The sequence below is a fragment of the Globicephala melas genome, chromosome 2, assembly GCF_963455315.2.
Source record: "Globicephala melas chromosome 2, mGloMel1.2, whole genome shotgun sequence".
In the NCBI taxonomy this organism is placed as follows: domain Eukaryota; kingdom Metazoa; phylum Chordata; class Mammalia; order Artiodactyla; family Delphinidae; genus Globicephala; species Globicephala melas.
The window spans coordinates 102,885,976-102,904,388 of NC_083315.2; the positions used below are offsets into that span (position 1 = coordinate 102,885,976).

General features: G+C 50.9%; 1 protein-coding gene across 1 annotated transcript in view; it reads left to right on the forward strand.

The window, feature by feature from the left end:
• LOC115852091 (T cell receptor alpha chain MC.7.G5-like) overlaps positions 1-6,315 on the forward strand; it is a 358,045-nt gene extending 351,730 nt beyond the window's left edge. Inside the window, exons 4-7 of the mRNA XM_070044942.1 lie at positions 2,490-2,744; positions 4,294-4,338; positions 5,213-5,320; positions 6,143-6,315. Coding sequence (XP_069901043.1) covers positions 2,490-2,744; positions 4,294-4,338; positions 5,213-5,319 — 407 coding nt within the window. The 3' untranslated portion in view covers position 5,320; positions 6,143-6,315. The remainder of the gene's footprint in view (positions 1-2,489; positions 2,745-4,293; positions 4,339-5,212; positions 5,321-6,142) is intronic.
• Positions 6,316-18,413: the final 12,098 nt, after the last annotated feature.

The window sequence follows — 18,413 nt, forward strand, 5'->3', positions numbered from 1 at the left end:
GTAATCTAGGGACAGGCCTTTGCTGTCACAGAGCTTACATTCCAGGGAGCCCGTGTGAAGAGTTTGGTGTAGCTGTACTCATATAGGGCATATAAAGGATTTGAGAGAGGAAATTCAAGCTCTCCAGATCACGGCAGCCCCTCAATGTCATGCCAGGAAGTGTGGGCATCATCCTATAGGCAATAGGGAGGCTCTGAATTATTTTGAACAAAAAGTGACCCGATCAGCTCCACGTTTTAGACAAGTCGTTTGGATGATGAGCTCAAAGAAGAGATTGAAGTGTGGGGAGAGGGTGAGTAAGAGAGGAAATCAGGGGTAGGGAAGCCGGACAGGAGAAACCACAGCCAAAATGCACATAGGGAAGCCCAAAGGGTGTCAACTGGTAAAAACAAGACTTGAAAGAGGCTAAAAATCACCTCAGTTCTTCTGACTTCACTAACTGCTCTTTCATTTTGATCTCTCACTAGCAAAGTTGAGCTACAATGGGCCTGCCCCGGTATCACCCCTCACAGAACTCAAGTTGGCTTTAAGTCTCACCCTCAGCCCCTGGTGCCTTTCCTCATGGTCCGTAGCATTGCTCACTCCAGACCAATGCTGTCCAATAGAACTTTCAATGACGATGGAAATATTCTGTCATTCCGCACTGTCCTATAGAGTAGGCATCACCCAAATGTAGCTACTGAGCTCTTAAAATGAAGGTTTATGGGTAACTGAATTGTTAATTTTACTTGATTTTGGTTAGTCTTAATTTCAATAGCCACAAGTAGCTAAAGACGATCACATTGGACAGTGCGGTCTAGACCTTCTCCAGCCTGACACCCCCCTGGCACTAGGACTTGAGTGAGAGTTTAACCAGGACTCAAAGTTGGGCATCTGGCCCCCACAGTAACCCCCTTCCCCCTTAAGGCCAACCTGTGCCTGGTGGCAGCTTAGCCTCTGCCTTCTTCTTGAGGCCACGTTCTCTCAGCACCTCCACACCCTTCCATGTCCCCCTCCCCAGTCCCACCCATGACCCCCGCTGATGACTAACAAATCCACTGGAGTGTGGTATTGGTTAATGGCTTCCCATCTCTCCCCTCCCAGGAAGAGATTTACACCATAGATCCTTAACCCATAGTGATGTCAGCCCCACAGGTGGATGGAGATTAGAGGGGAGCAGGCAGAATCCTTTGAAGCCAGAGGTTTGGATGTTGCTCACATGTGACCATGGAGCCACCCTTGCTCTGCTGCTCCAGGGACAGCCCCACCACAGACAGCTCTGCCTTGACTCACCATCCCAAGGCCATGCCAAGGGCTGATGCCCCTGGTTTGGTGTCAAGCTGGATATCTGCATTGCCAAGGCCACGCTGGCTGGCTCAGCTAGTGGGGTGCATTAGGCATCACTGGTCTGCAAAACTTTGCATGCGTGGTGGGGAGCTGGGGCAGCAGAGAACCACAGGGGCAGGAAGCTGTTGTCCCAACCCTGCTGTAAACTCTCTGGGTGGCCCTAACGTGTTAATTCTCCGGGCAAAGCTCTGCTTCCTCCTCCAAGGGCAAGAGGTCTGAAAGAATAAACACTGAGGGTTGCATTAAAGACACAAAATCCTATGAAAATACTAAAGAGTCATTCTCAGCACACTGAAGAAAAGCCTCCAGCAACTCCTGCTTCCTGGGGGGTGAAGAGTAGAAACTGTGTATTACTCAGTAGCACATTATTATGGCAGTCTCCTGGTAGTATCAAGAGCTACAATTACTAGAATGATTTCAGTATTTCACAGTTTATTAAATATAATTCATATGGAGAAACTCTCATGGCTTCTCAGAATAGCCTGGTTAGGAAAGTGGATGAGGCAACATCCGCATTTGACAGATGAAATTCCTGACACTCAAGGAGCTGGTGTGAATCGCTCAAGGCCTTGTATCTAGTAAATGGTAGAGCCAGGGCTTGGATGTAGCATCTAAAACTTTTATCAGTGAGAGAAATCTCCTGGTGATGCGACCGATCTTCCAACTTCATGCCAGCCTGTCGTAAAGCTCCCATTCCTGTCAATGCCCAACCTTAGTGGGGGAGACCACCCCAGTTTCTAAGACGTATGGTTTGCTCTGCTGGATATCTTTTCTACGCTCGCTTTGTCCTGCCAGAATTATGTTGTCGCTTACTATTCCTACCGAGCTTTGAAGAAGTGCCCTTAAGCGGAAGAGTGGGCAGTATCCTTACGTAGCCCTGCATTTCCGCTTTCCTTGAACGGCAGGCAGGGCCTGGTGGAGAGCGTTCACCAAGAGCCTGGCTGGCCTCTTGGCCAGGACTCATGGTTTGTGCCTGTCCCTGAGTCCCGTCTGTTGCAAGCTGCTGGTGTCTACAATGTTCTTTCCCATCTAAAGCCTGACAAATGTGACTTGTCAGCCCTACAGAGCCCCATTCTTGCCCATCACTGGCATCTGGACTCAGGCCTGGGTTGGGGCAAGGAGGGAAATGAACATCTCCTAACCCGTGTCTTTTGGGTCCACAGATATCCAGAACCCCGACCCTGCCGTGTACCTGCTGAGAAGCCCCAAATCCAGCAACACCTCCGTCTGCTTATACACCGATTTTGAATCTCAAGCCAATGTGTCACAAGTCACGAGGCCCGTGGTGTTCAGCTCAGACAGCACCGTGCTAGACATGGGAGCATTGGGTTCCAAGAGCAACGGGGTCGTGGCTTGGAGCAGCAGGACCGATTTGGGATGCGGAGACACCTTCAACCAGACCTTCTACTCCAGCTCAGGTGAGTGCAGCCTTGGTGCCGGTCTAAGCTGAGTCTCCTCCTTCGAGAGGCCTGCTTGTGCTCGGGGCTCGGGTCCTTGGTATCTAAAAGCTGCTCTGATTGCTGGTCTCAGCCTCATCAATTGTCGGCAAAGCCCCCTCCCCTCTCTTTACTGAGCACCAGTGAATCCCATGCCGGCAGGCCACAGAACGTCCTGGGCAAAGAGCAGAGGGGGAGAGGCGAGGGGCACACTGGCCCTGAGGCTCACCCACTCTGAGTCCCCACCCCCCTGGCTCCGCTCAGCCCCTTACTGCTCCTCCAGGCCCCGCCCTGATGCACTTCTCCAAGATCCCTCCCCTTATTTCTCCCTCTCTGCCAAAGGTCTCTCCCAGCTCCTAACCTCACTCATTCATTCATTCATTCACTCAGCGATCACTGATTGTGCATTACAACATGCCACTACTGCCGTGGAGGAGCAAACACATCAGATGATGGGTGTGCCCCGAGCAAGCCCCATTCCCGTTGGGGGAGACCAACCATCAGCAAGTGGAAATCTAAAGAACTCCAGATTGTAATGCGTGCTTTAACTTGGAGTTGGGGAAACAGCCACCTTAGGGACAAAAGTCACAGAAGGGCTCTCTGGGGAAATGCTATCTGAGCTGAGATTTCAAGGCTAAGAAGGTACCAGCCATGCCAAGGGCAGAGAAAGGACCCTATAGAGGCCTGAGCCAGGAGCTCAGTGACAAAGGAGAAGGGCAGGAGGAAATGAGATGGAAGAGGTAGGCAAGGGCCACATCACGGGGCCTCACCCGTCATGAGAGGGAGACACTGTTCTAGGTACAATGAGAAGCTTTTGATTGGCTATAAACAGGGGAATGACATCCAATTTACTTTTTTTAAAAATCACTCTGACCGCTGAGTGGAAAATGGATTGTAGGAGTCAAGAGTAGAAGCAGAAAAGAAGCCCTTGCAGCAGAGAGATGATGGAGGCCAGGACGGGCTTGTGGCAGGGGAGTTAAATGCCCATGCCCAACACTATTTGGGATCCAAAGGTAGAACCATGCAGGGATGAGAAGGAAAAGAGGGCATCAAGGAAGGTGGCTGGATTTTATTTCTGAGCAGCTGTGTCAATGGTAATGCTGTTTACTGAGTCAGAGGAAACAAACAAACAAATTTGGGATGCAGGGGTCAAAACTTTGTGGAACACATGAAAGCATCTATACCCCTCATGGCACTTGTCACTGTGTCTGTCTTACTTCCTCTATCAGACTCCAGACTGGAACTCGCCCAAGGGCAGGGTCTAACAGCTCCTTAGGGCCTTGTGTCATGTAACATGCGTTTAGCACAACCAGTGTTCATTAAGTGAATAAAATGGTGCCCAGAAGCCAGGGTGTTGGTCCTTCAGGGGTCAGTGGCTCATCCCAGCAGGTGCCCATATGAGACAGGTTCTCTCAGATCTCTGCACAAGGAAGAATGGAGAGGCTGGAGACATTCAGCAGCCCAACTTCTGGGGTGGGAGAGTCAGCACGCTCGGGACTCTAAGAAAAATGTCTTTGTTTGTTCCTTTTAGGAATTCCCTGTGATGCCAAGATAGCAGAGAAAAGCTTTGAAACAGGTAAGGGAGGGGTCTATCCTGGCTTCACACAGGTTTGTGGAGGCGATGAACCCACAATTACTGGGACGGGATAGAGGTGACGAGAAGGAATGTGTGGATCTAGGAACGAAGTTCTGAGAAACAAGAACGGCAGTCCGAGCCCTTGTCAGAGCTGCCTGGGGACATTCTTAAATCCCTGGATTCCTCTCACCATCTCTAATTTTCTTTTCCACTCTATGTACTTTGAGGATGAGTCTAGTTTTGCTAGACCAGTGACTCACTCCTAGGCCTCTGTATTCCTTTCAATAGCTCCACTGTCAGCACAGCTCAAGAGAGCTTCTGGGTGGCCCAGGTGTGAAATCTCTGACCAGCTTTTGTGTAGCCCTAGACTAACCAGGTCACCGTGAAGACATTTTCCCTCCATAGCCAGGGGGTTTTGCCTTCTTTCGAGAAGAGCAGCAGAACTCTTGTAGGCCGTGACCTTGTCTCTCAAAGATCCTCACCCCTCCTCACCACCCACCCTGGGCCCATATTCATTGCCATTTGAGCCATTTGTACTGAGTCATCCGTCTTGTGGTTCAGCCGCTAGATTCTCACTAAGGGGCCCAGACCCAGGGGGCTGCGTGTGATAAGTTCTGAGCACCCACCATCCCCATCCACGGCGGGGCTCAGAAATAAAACAAGGAGTAAATGCAGTCAGTGTTTCCCTTTGGAAATGAAATGCTGTTGACCCTGGAAGGATGTACAAATATGTGTATGAGGGGATGTGCACCAAAGCTCAAAGGGAGAGGCAGATCCAGGGGCCGAAGCGCGCCCCACTCCCCACCCTGCTTTCGGTGTCACGGGGGCTGTGAAGACCTGTGCCCATGACTGCTGTGGCCCCTTGGTTTTGCAGATATGAACCTAAACTTCCAAAACTTGTCAGTGATCGGCTTCCGCGTTCTCCTCCTGAAAGTGGTCGGGTACAACCTGCTCATGACGCTGCGGCTGTGGTCCAGCTGAGGTGAGCCGGCATCTCAGCCGGGCGGTGGGGTCTGGGGGTGGGTCCCCAAAGCTAACCTCCCCCAGGCTCTTGCTTTTAGGTCCTAAGTCTGGGCCCACCAGACTCCTCCTTTTTCTTTCCTGTTAGGAGTTCCCCTTGTTAATAGCAATGGCCCAAAACACTTGATAAACACAGTACACTCCTCAGGTGACATTAGTCACCTCGCTTGAGCCATGTCTCCCCTACAAAGTACGAGGAACAGTTGTTATTCTCCTCATTTTGGAAATGAAGAAACTGAGGCCAAGTAATATCAAGGGCCACACAGCTAATGAGGGAAACTTAGGAGAAACTTAGGACCCAGACTCATTCATACCCACACCTTCTATCATATCCCTTTCACTGCAAATCCTAAAAGGGCGGCCCCCAATTCCTTTCCTCGGGCCCTCTGACCCCAATATGGTGAGAAGGTATTGTATTCATTATCCACCCTAATCCTGGCTAGAGTCTCCAGTACCCCAGGTCATCCCACTGACAAGAGCATCCCATCAAAAAGAACCCGGGGGGCTTCCCTGCTGGCACAGTGGTTAAGAATCCACCTGCCAATGCAGGGGACACGGGTTCAAGCCGTGGTCCAGGAAGATCCCACATGCCGCGGAACAACTAAGCCTGTGCGCCACAACTACTGAGCCCGCGTGCCACAACTACTGAGCCCGCGTGCCACAACCACTGAAGCCGGGACCCATTTGCTCCTAGAACTCTACAAACAGAGGCATCCCCATCACATCCCTAACTGTCCTGCATCTCCTCAGTATGCAGCCTGACTTCTGTTCTTTCTCCTCCCAGGTCTCCAAGAACGTGAGAGCCCCGTGCTCCCTCTCCCCTTGTTCCTTGTTGCCCCTCCTCTCCCTCTTCAAGCAGAGAGGCGCACTCTCTGCCCCCGTGGACAAGAAGGCTCCCTCCACCTCTCTGGCCCCACTGGCAATACCACCTACTGGGTCCTACCAGATAGGACGCTGATCAAGACGCTGAAGAGCTGCCCAGCACTGCTGCCACCCCCTCTGCTCCCTCACTGCTGCCTGTTACTGCCTGGCATTCTCAGCAAAGACGGAGGCCGCTGCCGCCTCTCCTGGCTGTGGGGAAACTCCCTCCCCGCCCCGCCCCTCCCCGAGACTGCCTCTGATGTCCCACTGAAGGATGGATCCCAGTGCCTTCTCTTGGGCTCTAGCTCCTGGAGATGTTGTGTGCTGTTTATATTTTTTACACAGTGTTCATAGAGAAATACATATCACCCTTTTCCCCAAGATGTGGGGGAGATTATCTCATGATCTAGGCCCTGCTCTGCTTGTGTATCTGAGCCACGTTGTCGATTCTGCTGCCATGGCTTCATTAAAAGCAATGTGGAAGAGCAGAGGCTGTGCTCCTGTTTGATTGGATCGTCTTCGGCCTGCTGTGGACCACTAGCTGGGCAGAAAGAAACCAAGGCGTTTGTCCATGATGACGTTCGGGGAGCCTGACTCAACAAGCTCCTTCAGTCCACCTCTTCATGGAAAAACCTCTAAAAAATTCCACTTAGAAGGCTGTACTGGGGGCCAGGTGAACCCGCTGAGAAGCTCGGGTCCCTGCTCTTCCACGGGGCCACCCGTAGCAGGAGGCCCATGTACATGGGTGGTAATGACCTGGAGTTGAAATTTGGCAGACAGGGACCACACAGCAAGTGTCCCCAAAAGGCCACCCACTGTCTCCTGCCCTGAAGCAACATTTCCTTTGCCTTTCCTTTCAGACTGGATTCCCGTTGAAACAGTGCATTGACCTACAAATTCATGGCTGGGAACCACCCACCATTCCACTGCCTGGGTCCCAACCCAAGGCCCAGCCCATTGGAGTGCCCAGTCTAGGAGTGGGGGAGGCGGGTAGAAGATTTTGCCCCTAACCACACTTTCTACTCCCACCACCCTGGATGTGAGAATGAGAAAAGCAGAGATGAGCTCTCTCCCCGCAAGCCCAGGGACTCAGCCAAGGAGAGTAGAAGTCTCAAGCCCTCACCTAGAGCACAGGTGATGGGATCCCCTGCGGCCCCTGGGGTTCTCCTGAGCCTCCTGCTGCCTGAGCATCTTTCCTGGGGTCACGGACGCTGATGGGAACACCCCTCAGAGACCACTCAGCCATCCACTTCACAATTACCACGATCAAGACCGAAGTCCAGTGCTTAACCATTCCCAGGGCAGTAGGGGAGGGGGGGTGGAGGGTCCCATCCTCAAATACCTGTACAGTTCACCTGTGTGTCTCTGACCACACAGCCAGAAACATGCAAATCCTTCCAGCTACAATTCAGGCCTGCTTCTTATCACAGGGACGGAGCCACCAGCTCGACAGGCATCCTAGGCATGTCCCTCCCCTCTGTGAGCTCCAGGGCCACCACCTGTAAAACCTATAAAACCTATGTCACATAGGACTGGAGGCTGCCCCAACTCCCTGCATCTCTGATTCTCTGGCTTCTATAGAAATAAAAACCATGTCCATCTCTGGAGCCCTCCCGAGGGTAGTCACAGGAACCCCAGTTCTCTCTGAGCGGCCTCGTGTGCAGCCTAAATACAAGTGCCTTTAAAGATCACTAAAGCGAAAGGTCTCAGAGGAAATCCCATCATAGCAGGTCACTCTCACACACAGGAGGACAGGCACCACCTGTGGGCAACTCAAAACTGCCTCCTCCTCAGTCTAACACAGTGCTAGAGATTCCACCACTGGGAATTTCTTTTAATTAAAGCATTCGCTTCCCCATATTAAATGAAAATGCCCCTGTGGGGGTGGGGGGCTTCCTTTATCAACTGTGAAAAACTCCCAGGCAAATTAGTCTGTCTTTTTGTTCCTCCTCCTAAAATAGTAATTCACTTTGGTCTGTACACAAAAGATCCAGGCAAGGGATGTGTAGGTATCTGGGGAGACAAGTCTGCCCCTGAGCGTTGGCTGCAAAGATGCTGAGGATAAAGGGGACATGGGGCTTAGGGCAGGGGACAAGAGCAGGGACCCTGGAAGGCAGTGAAGGGGCCAAAGAAAGGCCCCTCCAAGAACCTCACAGGAGGCCCGGGCTGAAGGAGGCCAAGGGAGCACGTGGGGTCGCACCAGCCCAGGGCCCTCAGGTGGCAGAGCCCCTTGGTCACTGGACCCCTAAAGCTATCCGAGGACCTATGAGGGGGTGTGGCAGCAGCAGCTAGGGATCCTCCCAGACCCACGGGAGGGAGCAAGGCCTGCTCCTTCCAGGCCCAGCCCAAGCTGAGGGTGACAAGGTCTCGGTCAGGTAAGAAGCCATCTGGAAAGCAGGGTCAGCACCACCCCTGAGCAGTTTCCATCTCAAACCAGGGGCTCCTCAATCCCAGCAAGAACTTTCTCTCAAGTCTGAGGCTGTTAAGCCTAAAGCCAACTGGGGCCAAGCCAGAGGGCAGAGCAGGAGAAGCAGGTGTGTGAGGGTGGTGCAGAGTCCACTCACCTGTGTCCACTCTGTTCTCATGTCTGGCCCAGGCCCCACCGGGGGTATCAGAGGGGATTAAAGTGGCCTTTGTGAGGGGGCCTGGGGAAGGGTGCCTACGCCCACCGGGAGGGTTAGCGCTGGGCTGAGGGCCACTGTAGCAGACCCCTCGGTGCAGTAAGGGACCCGGCATTGTTCAGCGTGGAGGGAAGAGGCTGCTGAGGAAACATGGAGACGTGGTCATCAAGTCCCTGAGACTTGCCCAGCCCTGAAGAACCCTAGTCCCCATGAGCAGGGGCCAGCCTCAAGGAGGGAAGGCCATGCCATCCCGGGGGGGAGTGTGTCACCAAGGCTAGCTGTAGAACACATTTCTCTGGACAGATGCCCTACTGCTCCAAAAGGCTTTAAGCACAGGCCAACCCTGGAGGCAGAAGAAGGGACCAAATGACTTCTCATGACCCCAGGCCTAAGATTCTAGAACACTCTCTGACACTTCACCCAGAGACCTTCCTTCTGAACACAACTGAAATCACAGTCCAGTCAAGAGAAGAGCAGGCTAAGCCAGTATGTGCTTCAGGAACACCTGGGTGGGGTCTTCAACTCCACCAGAGCGACCCCTCTGCCCTGACCCACCATTGGAGAGGCAGCCATCTGAGCCTCAAAGGATTGTTTATCCTCTTGGTTTGCCATAGAATCCAACTTCCCTGGGATCACATGTAAAGCCTTTAACAGATATCACCTTAGTTATCAGGTAACATCTCAGCAAAAAAATCCATTCAACTATGCGCTCCTTGGGATGGAAAGTGTATCTTGTTCATCCGTGTGTCTGCGACAACTCGCACAGTGCCTGGCACACAACCAATGCTTAATATACACTTAAGCAGCAAGTGAACAAATAAATGATTAGTACCATCAGGCACTGGGGAAGGAGCCAAGTTGTATATGTGTGTAGGGGTGTGGGGGGAGCATAAGAAAAAAGAAAGTGGGGATTAATAGACGAGGTGGCCGGGTGAGCCACTATTTCACAATTTAGCCAAGAGCTAAGAGTAACCAACCTGTCAAGAACTATCAGGAAGGGGCTTCCCTGGTGGCACAGTGGTTAAGAATCCGCCTGCCAATGCAGGCGACACGGGTTCGAGCCCTGGTCCGGAAAGATCCCTCATGCCGCGGAGCAACTAAGCCTGTGCGCCACAACTACTGAGCCTGCGCTCTAGAGCCCACGAGCCACAACTACTGAGCCAGCAAGCCACAACTACTGAAGCCCGCGTGCCTAGAGCCCATGCTCCACAAACAAGAGAAGTCACTGCAATGAGAAGCCCACGCACCGCAACGAAGAGTAGGTGTGCAGCAAGGAAGACCCAACGCAGCCAAAACTAACTAAATAAAATAAATTTAGAAAATAAAATAACTACCAGGAAAAGCAAAACCTGAGTGATGGTCCCTTGGCCAGTGCAGCCCCAGGCGGGCACTCATCCAACAGAGCCTAGAGGATGGTTACTCTGGGAAAGCACACAGGGCTTCCAGGCGTCAGCCCTCTAGTCACTGAGGCACCATACCAAGGTCCAGGGCTGAAGGCCACATTACCACCCACCTCACTTCCTCCAGTGTCCTATCTTAAAACTCCTTCTCCAATCTACCTCCGGGAGCAATGTGTGGGGAAAAACATCTTCTGACTGATGGGTGGGTCTGGGGAAGGGGAGCAAGCCATGTGCAGAGCCAGTGCCGTCACTCTAAGTACACTGATGAGCCAAGAGACTGCGGCGGCTAGTGCCCTGCCTCTGTGTAAGGCCACCTGCGATTCAGGCATAGTTTAACCCAGACACACACATGCGTAAGGTTTCCTCTATCACACGGAGAGCTATATTTTGAAATTAATAAGCAGGTCAGACATTGAGTCTGTAGCCAGAAGTAGGACAGGAAGTGGAAAAAAGTCTACCACTTCCGTGCAGATGTTCTGGGGGCTTGGGGCGGCCCCTCCCATTTCCATGACGTCATGGCTGCCGCGAGGGGCAAATGGGGGCACCGTTTGAAGCTCTCCCGCAGAAGCCACATCCTCTGGAAAAAGGAGTTTAAAATTCTGAGTTACAGATAGCATCACCCTAGGCCACGTGCCGCCGGGGCCCGGAGGGCTGGGCCGTTACACCACCATGACCGCAGGTGCGACAGGAAGGCAGTGGGCGAGCTGGGAGGGGCTGGCGGGGCCCTGGCAACGGCACCCACGCCCACAGCAGGCCGGGGAGGTGCTGCACACCCCACTGTGAGAAGCAGCCCCGCCCCGCCTCTCCCACCCCCCACCAACCCAGCCCTAAGATCAAAGCTTGATCTCACCCGATCACACCCTTTCTTAATACGGGACAGGCCCTCTAGGCTATGTCCGGCCCGCCATCCCCAGGAGGAGTGGGGTCGCATCCGCTCCCCTACACACAGCTGGGGCTGGTTCTCCGAGGAAGGCCCCCGCTCCAGGTCAGCAATGAAGTGGAGGGTGATGGCCGTGATGGACATCTGCTTCCCAGAGGCCAAGGAGACCAGGATTCAGGAGGCCAGGAGATGGGGAGCCGCAGAAGGAGAACCAGAACCTGAGACCCGAAGAACGGCGGTGCTTGGACGTCCTGCTCTGTGGTAGTGTCCCTGGCCACCCACCTGGGGGCAGCAGTACTCCACCAAAGAGGCCTCTTCTCCTTTTCTGCTTATTCTAAGGAAGGAAAGCCCCCAGTGCTTAGGAAAACCACTTTTCAGAGGAAAATAAAAGGACAGAAGACTTCACTCCAGGAGCCGAGCCCCTGCCCTTTGCCCATCACTGTGTCGGGCTCCGGCCCACATGATCCTGTCACATCCCTTGGAAGAGAGAGGGTTTAGGGTCTGGCCGGGCAGACAGCAGGGGGCACTACCTGCCCAGGATCACCAGGCTCCCTCATCCACAGCACTAGAAACGAGTCCCCCGGGAGGGGCTGGGGGAGCCCCCGGCATACTGGAGAGCCCTCTGGATTCCTCAGCAGGGAGCCTGGGCTGGCGGCCGGGATCCACCACTCTAACCGCCCACAGCCTCAGTTTCCCAGTGGGGTCAGTGCTCTCTCACAGGGCAGTTTAAGAACCAAGGCACCTCTCACAGTGCATACCTGCCAAGTGCCAGACACAGGCCAGGCCCTGGGGATTCAGCCTCTGTACAAAATACACGACTCCGCACAGACGAAGCTCAAGAACAGGCAAAACTAATCACCAGCGATGGCAATGGGAGCCGTGGACGACTCTGGGGTAGAAGGACTCCCTGGAAAGGGGCACGAGGGAAGCTTCCGGGTGGTGGAAATGTTCTGCCTCTTGATTTGGGCACACAGGTGTATACACATGTCAAAATGACTCCAACTGTCTCAGTAAAGTACTGTTCCCATTAACACACACACACACAGTTTCAGCTTAGTAAGCTGAAATGCAAATATAAGGGAACGCCCAGAAAGGTGAAGAGGTCCTGTGAGTTGAGCTGGATCAAACTGGACCACCACGCTGAGATGAAAATGGGGCTGCTTCTTCGCTAGGCCAGTGCCCAGGTGAGCCTAGGCCTCCCAGCCCCACCAGCGGATGGCCACTTCTCCCCTCACTATATGGGCCCAGGAGCTTCTGGTTACACCGTCATGTGCATTTTCTTGCTCCCTCCAAGGCTTCCAGCTTCCGGGAGAGCTTGATGGAAGGGAAATTGCAGAACTGGGAGGCACTGGCAAGGCTGTAGCCAATTTTCTGACAAAAGCCAACACTCCTGGCCCCAGAGCACCCCAGGTGGCCCAGACTCCTCTCATTGCAACATCACCTAACGCTTACGCTTCTTATCGCCCCTCTCACCCTCTGGGGGCCTCTCTGCCTTCAAAAGGGCCCCCTTGAGCCCTGGCTGAACCTAAGGCCTGAAGGAATGAAGGCAGACCACCCTCCAGCAGACAGTTTCTCTGGGCAGCCATCGTCCCAGGCCAGAACACACTCCATCATTCCAGGGGGGTTTCACCATCTCTGGGAAAAGGTCAGCCCATTCTCGCTGTTTGCTTTGGAAATGCGGGCACACTCCCATTACGGAGGCAATAGGATCCAGAGGAGAGAGACCTGCCATTTTCAAGTTCTTTTAAAAATCCCACTGAGACGCAGAAAGGGTGCTAGTCTACGCTCTCCCTGAACCGCCCACACAAAATTCAGCCAAGGACAAAAAAAGAAACCATTAAAGGAAGAGCATATAAGTGTGAGACAAGGCTGGCAGGACTTCAGAGAGTTTAAGGAGATGAAGGACTGTGGTTCAGAGAGTGGTCAGCAACTGGTCTCTATTTCATGCTTCCAGCCTTGATGGGAAGAAACTGGGTTAACATGAAACAGGTCTTCTTTCCAGTGGAGACAGCAAGACACTATTTTTAGCAAACTCTAGGGCATCCTTGCTTCTTGCTGGCCCAAATCATTCCAGTGATTACCAAGGGACGGGGGCGGGGGTGGGGAGGGCGACATCCTTATCTGGAATCTTTATGAAGAATAACATGTATCTGTGCAACACCAAAGCAAACATGATCTGGCTTTGACCTTCACAGGAAAGCTAAGCAGTAGGCAGAGTATGATCTCCCCCTTTCACAAATGGGGAAAGAGGTGAAGTGGCTCACTTGCCATCGTGGTGAACGAGGCCCACATCAGCACTAGACTCGGTCCCCAGGCTTTCCACCAAGCCCTGTGGACACCCAAGTCCCAGGTGGTTCCAGATGCAGCCATCACAGAGGAAAGAGCAGGAAAAGACGAAGTCTCAGGACCCCCTCCCAAGACCGGTGTCTTATATTCTGCCTGCATGTCCCTTCCCTCTTCCATGACTCTTGCCCCTCCTTGATCACTCTTTAGGATTAGAGAAGAATGGCAAAACAGAGGTCGGTACACTTAGGAGACACTCCCTCAGTAAATGCTGATGTTAGTCATCTCCTGAGGCAATACTTTCTGCACAAGCAAACTCCACTACTCAATCAAATGGCAACAAGAGTTAGTAAAGTAATACCTAGATACACTCCGGCCAGCCGGTCGGATGGCTGATTCTTACTCAGCTGTCAGATTTCAGCCTAAATGTCTCCTGCTTAGAGAGGCCTTTCCTGACCACTGTGTCTGAGCAGCTTCCTCCCCATCTCCACTCATGATCACTTCGTACAGTTTATGCCCTTCACTCTACTTCATAACAACACAATTCTATTTGTGTGCTAATTTGGCTCTCTTCCCAACTCGAATGTCAGGCTCAGAAAGGGAGGTGCCTTGTCTGTTCTGATCACCTCTGCACGGCCAGTGCCTGGCAGAGCAGGAGCACAAATATTTTTTAACTAAATGATGGAGTAATAGAAAGGAGGCGCTTCCCCACCAGATATCTCTTATTAACACCCTGAAAGTAGATGGGGTAAAACGTCAATGAGGGCTTCCCTGGTGGCACAGTGGTTAAGAATCCGCCTGCCAATGCAGGGGACATGGGTTCGAGCCCTGGTCTGGGAAGATTCCACATGCCGCCCTATGCACCACAACTACTGAGGCTGTGCTCCAGAGCCCGAGAGCCACAACTACTGAGCCCGAGTGCCACAGCTACTGAAGCCCACGTGCCTAGAGCCCGTGCTCCGCAACAAGAGAAGCCACCGCAATGTGGTGAGCCCCGCTCACCACAACTAGAGAAAAGCCCGCGGGCAGCAACGAAGACACAATGCAGCCAAAAATAAATAAAATAAATAAATTTTTAATAAATAAATAAAACGTCGATGATTGTTGAAGCTGAATGTTGGGTATCTGCGAGTTTATGTCTTGATGTGTGTGTTTGTGTGTGTGTGTGTGTGTGTGTGAAATAAAAAGTTTAAAACAAAGTTGTTCATCCCTGGGATGAAAAAAGGCAGAGCAGATCTGAATAGCAGACCCTAGGGATGTTTCTAGGGACATCCAGGGAGTCCCTCAGGGTATCTCTCTCCAGAGAAAGAGGAAGACCTGATGTTGGCCACCACAGTCCTTCAGCTGAAAGCCAGTAAAACTGGACGTGCAGCTGAGGGAGAAAAGCACTATGTGTGGACAGTTCTCCGTGTTTCTGACAACTGCTCCGAGGGTACATTTCTAGAGCAGTTGCATTAACAAGGTACTTTCACTTACGTTTTTGTTGGAACAACAGTGTGAAGTATTATTATCCCCATGCTTGTTATATTATTTATCTCACTCAAAGCCTAATCCAAATGCTTTGGAATCAGACAGAAATAAGATTCAAACCCTAACACTACAGTCTGAGCTTCCATTTCCTCATCTGGAAGAGGAGAACACCACCTCCCTCCTCATGGGATTATAGGGAAACATAAATAACAGGAGGACACTTAATACCATGCCACACATATGGTAGGTGCTCAGTGGTAGCTACTCATTCCTGGACCAAGGTTGTGTCTTATCTTTGGTAATCCCACGGTGCCTGCGTGCCTAATTATTGGCTAAATTTTAGAGTCAAAACAAAAGGTCCACAGAAGGTCAACAGACTGTAAGTGGCAGAACAGGTCCTTGAATCAACACCTTCAGGGCAAGCAAAGTGCTTTCGGCAGCACCAGGCTGCCTATCTAGGGTCTTGAAGATACACCTCTTTTTCATCTCATTGACAGAAGTTTTGCGTAAGCTTGAACCCACCTATTAATTGAAACTAAGCAAATAAAATATTTTCTTTAGTTCCTCAGAAGTCCTCCTCTTTTTTTCTCATTCCCTTGTCTAAGATCCTTGTTCTGTAAAGTGTTGTTTCCTCGTGCAAGAAAAAGCCATTTTTAATATGTGCTAAATTTTTTAAAATTAACTGTAGTTAGAAAGTTATACAGCACTCAAACTTCAGAAGCCCAGAGCCGCAAGCCAAGATGGGAGGACACAGTCACACTGAGTTTGTACACGAGCTCCCCAGCCCCTGGTAACCACCAGTGCTAGTTCACTGAGCCTCCGAAACCAGAGAGCAGGCCTCTCTGACCGCCCCAAGTATGTTCAACCATCATAACAAAAGTGTTTTGAAGCCTAAGATGAAAGGATGTGATCAAAGAGGCCAAAGGTACTGGCTGCTAAAAGAAGAAAACACAGGAGATGGTTTTCATGTGATAGGGGGCAGGAAATGTGTGGGCAGGAGGTGTTGAGGGCCAGGCTTCCAGCCACTGCAAAGAATGGCAGGGAACAGACCACGTACAGTGGTGTGGCAAATGGCCCCCGGCCCCACAAAAGAGCACAGAAAATAAACCCACCCCGTAAAGATGCTGAGCTAGAGGCAGCAGAAGATGCTAGGATATCGCTCACCCTGTGCCACAGTACTCAAAATCCACTCTTGCAGCCTGCTACACTGGGCACCCAGGTGTCAGGCCCATGGACAGGCACCATCACAACACAGCCGGTGGGTATTAAGAAAGATCCAGAGGGCTTCCCTGGTGGCGCAGTGGTTGAGAGTCCGCCTGCCAATGCAGGGGACACAGGTTTGTGCCCCAGTCCAGGAAGATCCCACATGCCACGGAGCGGCTAGGCCCGTGAGCCATGGCCGCTGGACCTGCGCGTCCAGAGCCTGTGCTCCGGGAGAGGCCGCAACAGTGAGAGGCCCGCGTACCGCAGAAAAAAACAAAAAAAAAAAGAAAGATCCAGACTGGAAGATGCATCGAATGAAAAGATTACCCATCCTGATTCAGTGCCTCTCATCTACCATGTCTTTAGTTACTTCAGCTAAAAAAAAACAAACAAAAAACAAAAAACACATAAGAATCAGAAACTCTGGGACTTCCCTGGCCATCCAGTGGTTAAGACTCCACCCTTCCAATGCAGGGGGCGTGGGCTCGATCCCTGGTTGGGAACTAAGATCCCGCATGCCACACAGCACAGCCAAAAAAAAAAAGAGAATCAGAAACTCAATTGGTGGTTGGGGGGCGGTAGTAATGCATTTTTTAAAACTTGAATCGTTTCACAGGTAATTCTCCTACATGTAGAGTTGAGAACCACTGAACAAGTGAACAGAAGACTAAAAATGAGTTGTAATGAACTTTTAACTAAATTTAAACTCAAGACTCCAAAAGCTGTCTATAGGCTTCTGCCCTACTGCAAATGGTGAAAAGACACACCAAAGATGAAGGTTTCCCACTGGCTTGGGTAAATCACCTCTGAGATAACAGCTAATCCAATTAAGTGGCAGCTTAGTGTCTACTTCATGTATCTCAAGATCACTGACATACATTAAAGTTTGTATATTCGAGGCTCTGAAAATTGTAATGTCTTCCTTGACAAAATTATCACTATTATTCCCAGTTTTCCACCCATTTATCTTCAAGTTCAGATGTTTTTCTTATTCAAAATACCTGTTTATCAATCTACACTAAAAATAATTCAGAAGCCTCCTGATAAAGGTACAAATGTATACATAAAAGTTTTATTTACATCTTTATTAGAGTATAACTGCTTTACAATGGTGTGTTAGTTTCTGCTTTATAAAAAGTGAATCAGTTATACATATGTCCCCATATCTCTTCCCTCTTGAGTCTCCCTCCCTCCCACCCTCCCTATCCCACCCCTCTAGGTGGTCACAAAGCACGGAGCTGATCTCCCTGTGCTATGTGGCTGCTTCCCACTAACTATCTATTTTACGTTTGGTAGTGTATATATGTCCATGCCACTCTCTCACTTTGTCCCAGCTTACCCTTCCCCCTCCCCTTATCCTCAAGTCCATTCTCCAGTAGGTCTGCATCTTTATTCCCATCTTGCCCCTAGGTTCTTCATGACTTTTTTTTTTTTTTTTTAGATTCCATATATATATGTTAACAAGCGGTATTTGGTTTTCTCTTTCTGACCTACTTCCCTCTGTATGAGACTCTAGGTCCATCCACCTCACTACAAATAACTCAATTTCGTTTCTTTTTATGGCTGAGAAAATGGGTACATAAAAGTTTTAAAGAATATTCAATTACTCAGTCATAGTTTAGTGAACTAGCATCCCTCCAAATGGCAAACCATGGCCCAAGCACCAACAGCTTGCTTTTGTGAATAAAGTTTTACTGGAACTCTGCCAGGCCATTTCTCATTTAAGAAAAAGCTTACCGACTCCTAATCTAGAGCTATTCACAAACTTTAGTGTATATCAGAGTTACATGGAGAGCTAAGAAACACAGAGGCCCAAGTTCATTACCAAGTTCCCAGGTAATTGTGAGATACACCAAAATTTGAGAACCTCTGCTCTGGATGGGTGCTTCTCAAACTTTAATATGAACGTGAATCACCTGCTGACCACGTTAAAACAAAGATTCTGCTTCAGGAGGGTCTGGGGTGGGCTTGAGAGTCTCTTTTTCAAATAAGCTCCTAGGTTATGTCAATCCTGCTGGTCAACAGGCTACGTTTTGCATAGCAAGAACCCAGAGCAGCACTTCTCCAATTTGGCTGCACGTTAGAATCTCCCGGGTAGTGGTACGAAGTGCAGATGCCACCCCCAGAGATTTGTATTTAATTGGTCTGGGGTGTGCCCTGGGCATTGAGATTTCGTTTTTAAGTTCCCCAAGTGATTCTAATGTGCAGCCAGGTTGGGAAACCTCTAGAGCACAACTCACCATCTCAGCAGTCAGCTAAATTTAAATAGTGGAATCCTCAACATAGCTTATTTCCTGTATATAGCACCCAAGATGGAAACAGGGCTGCTACCACAAT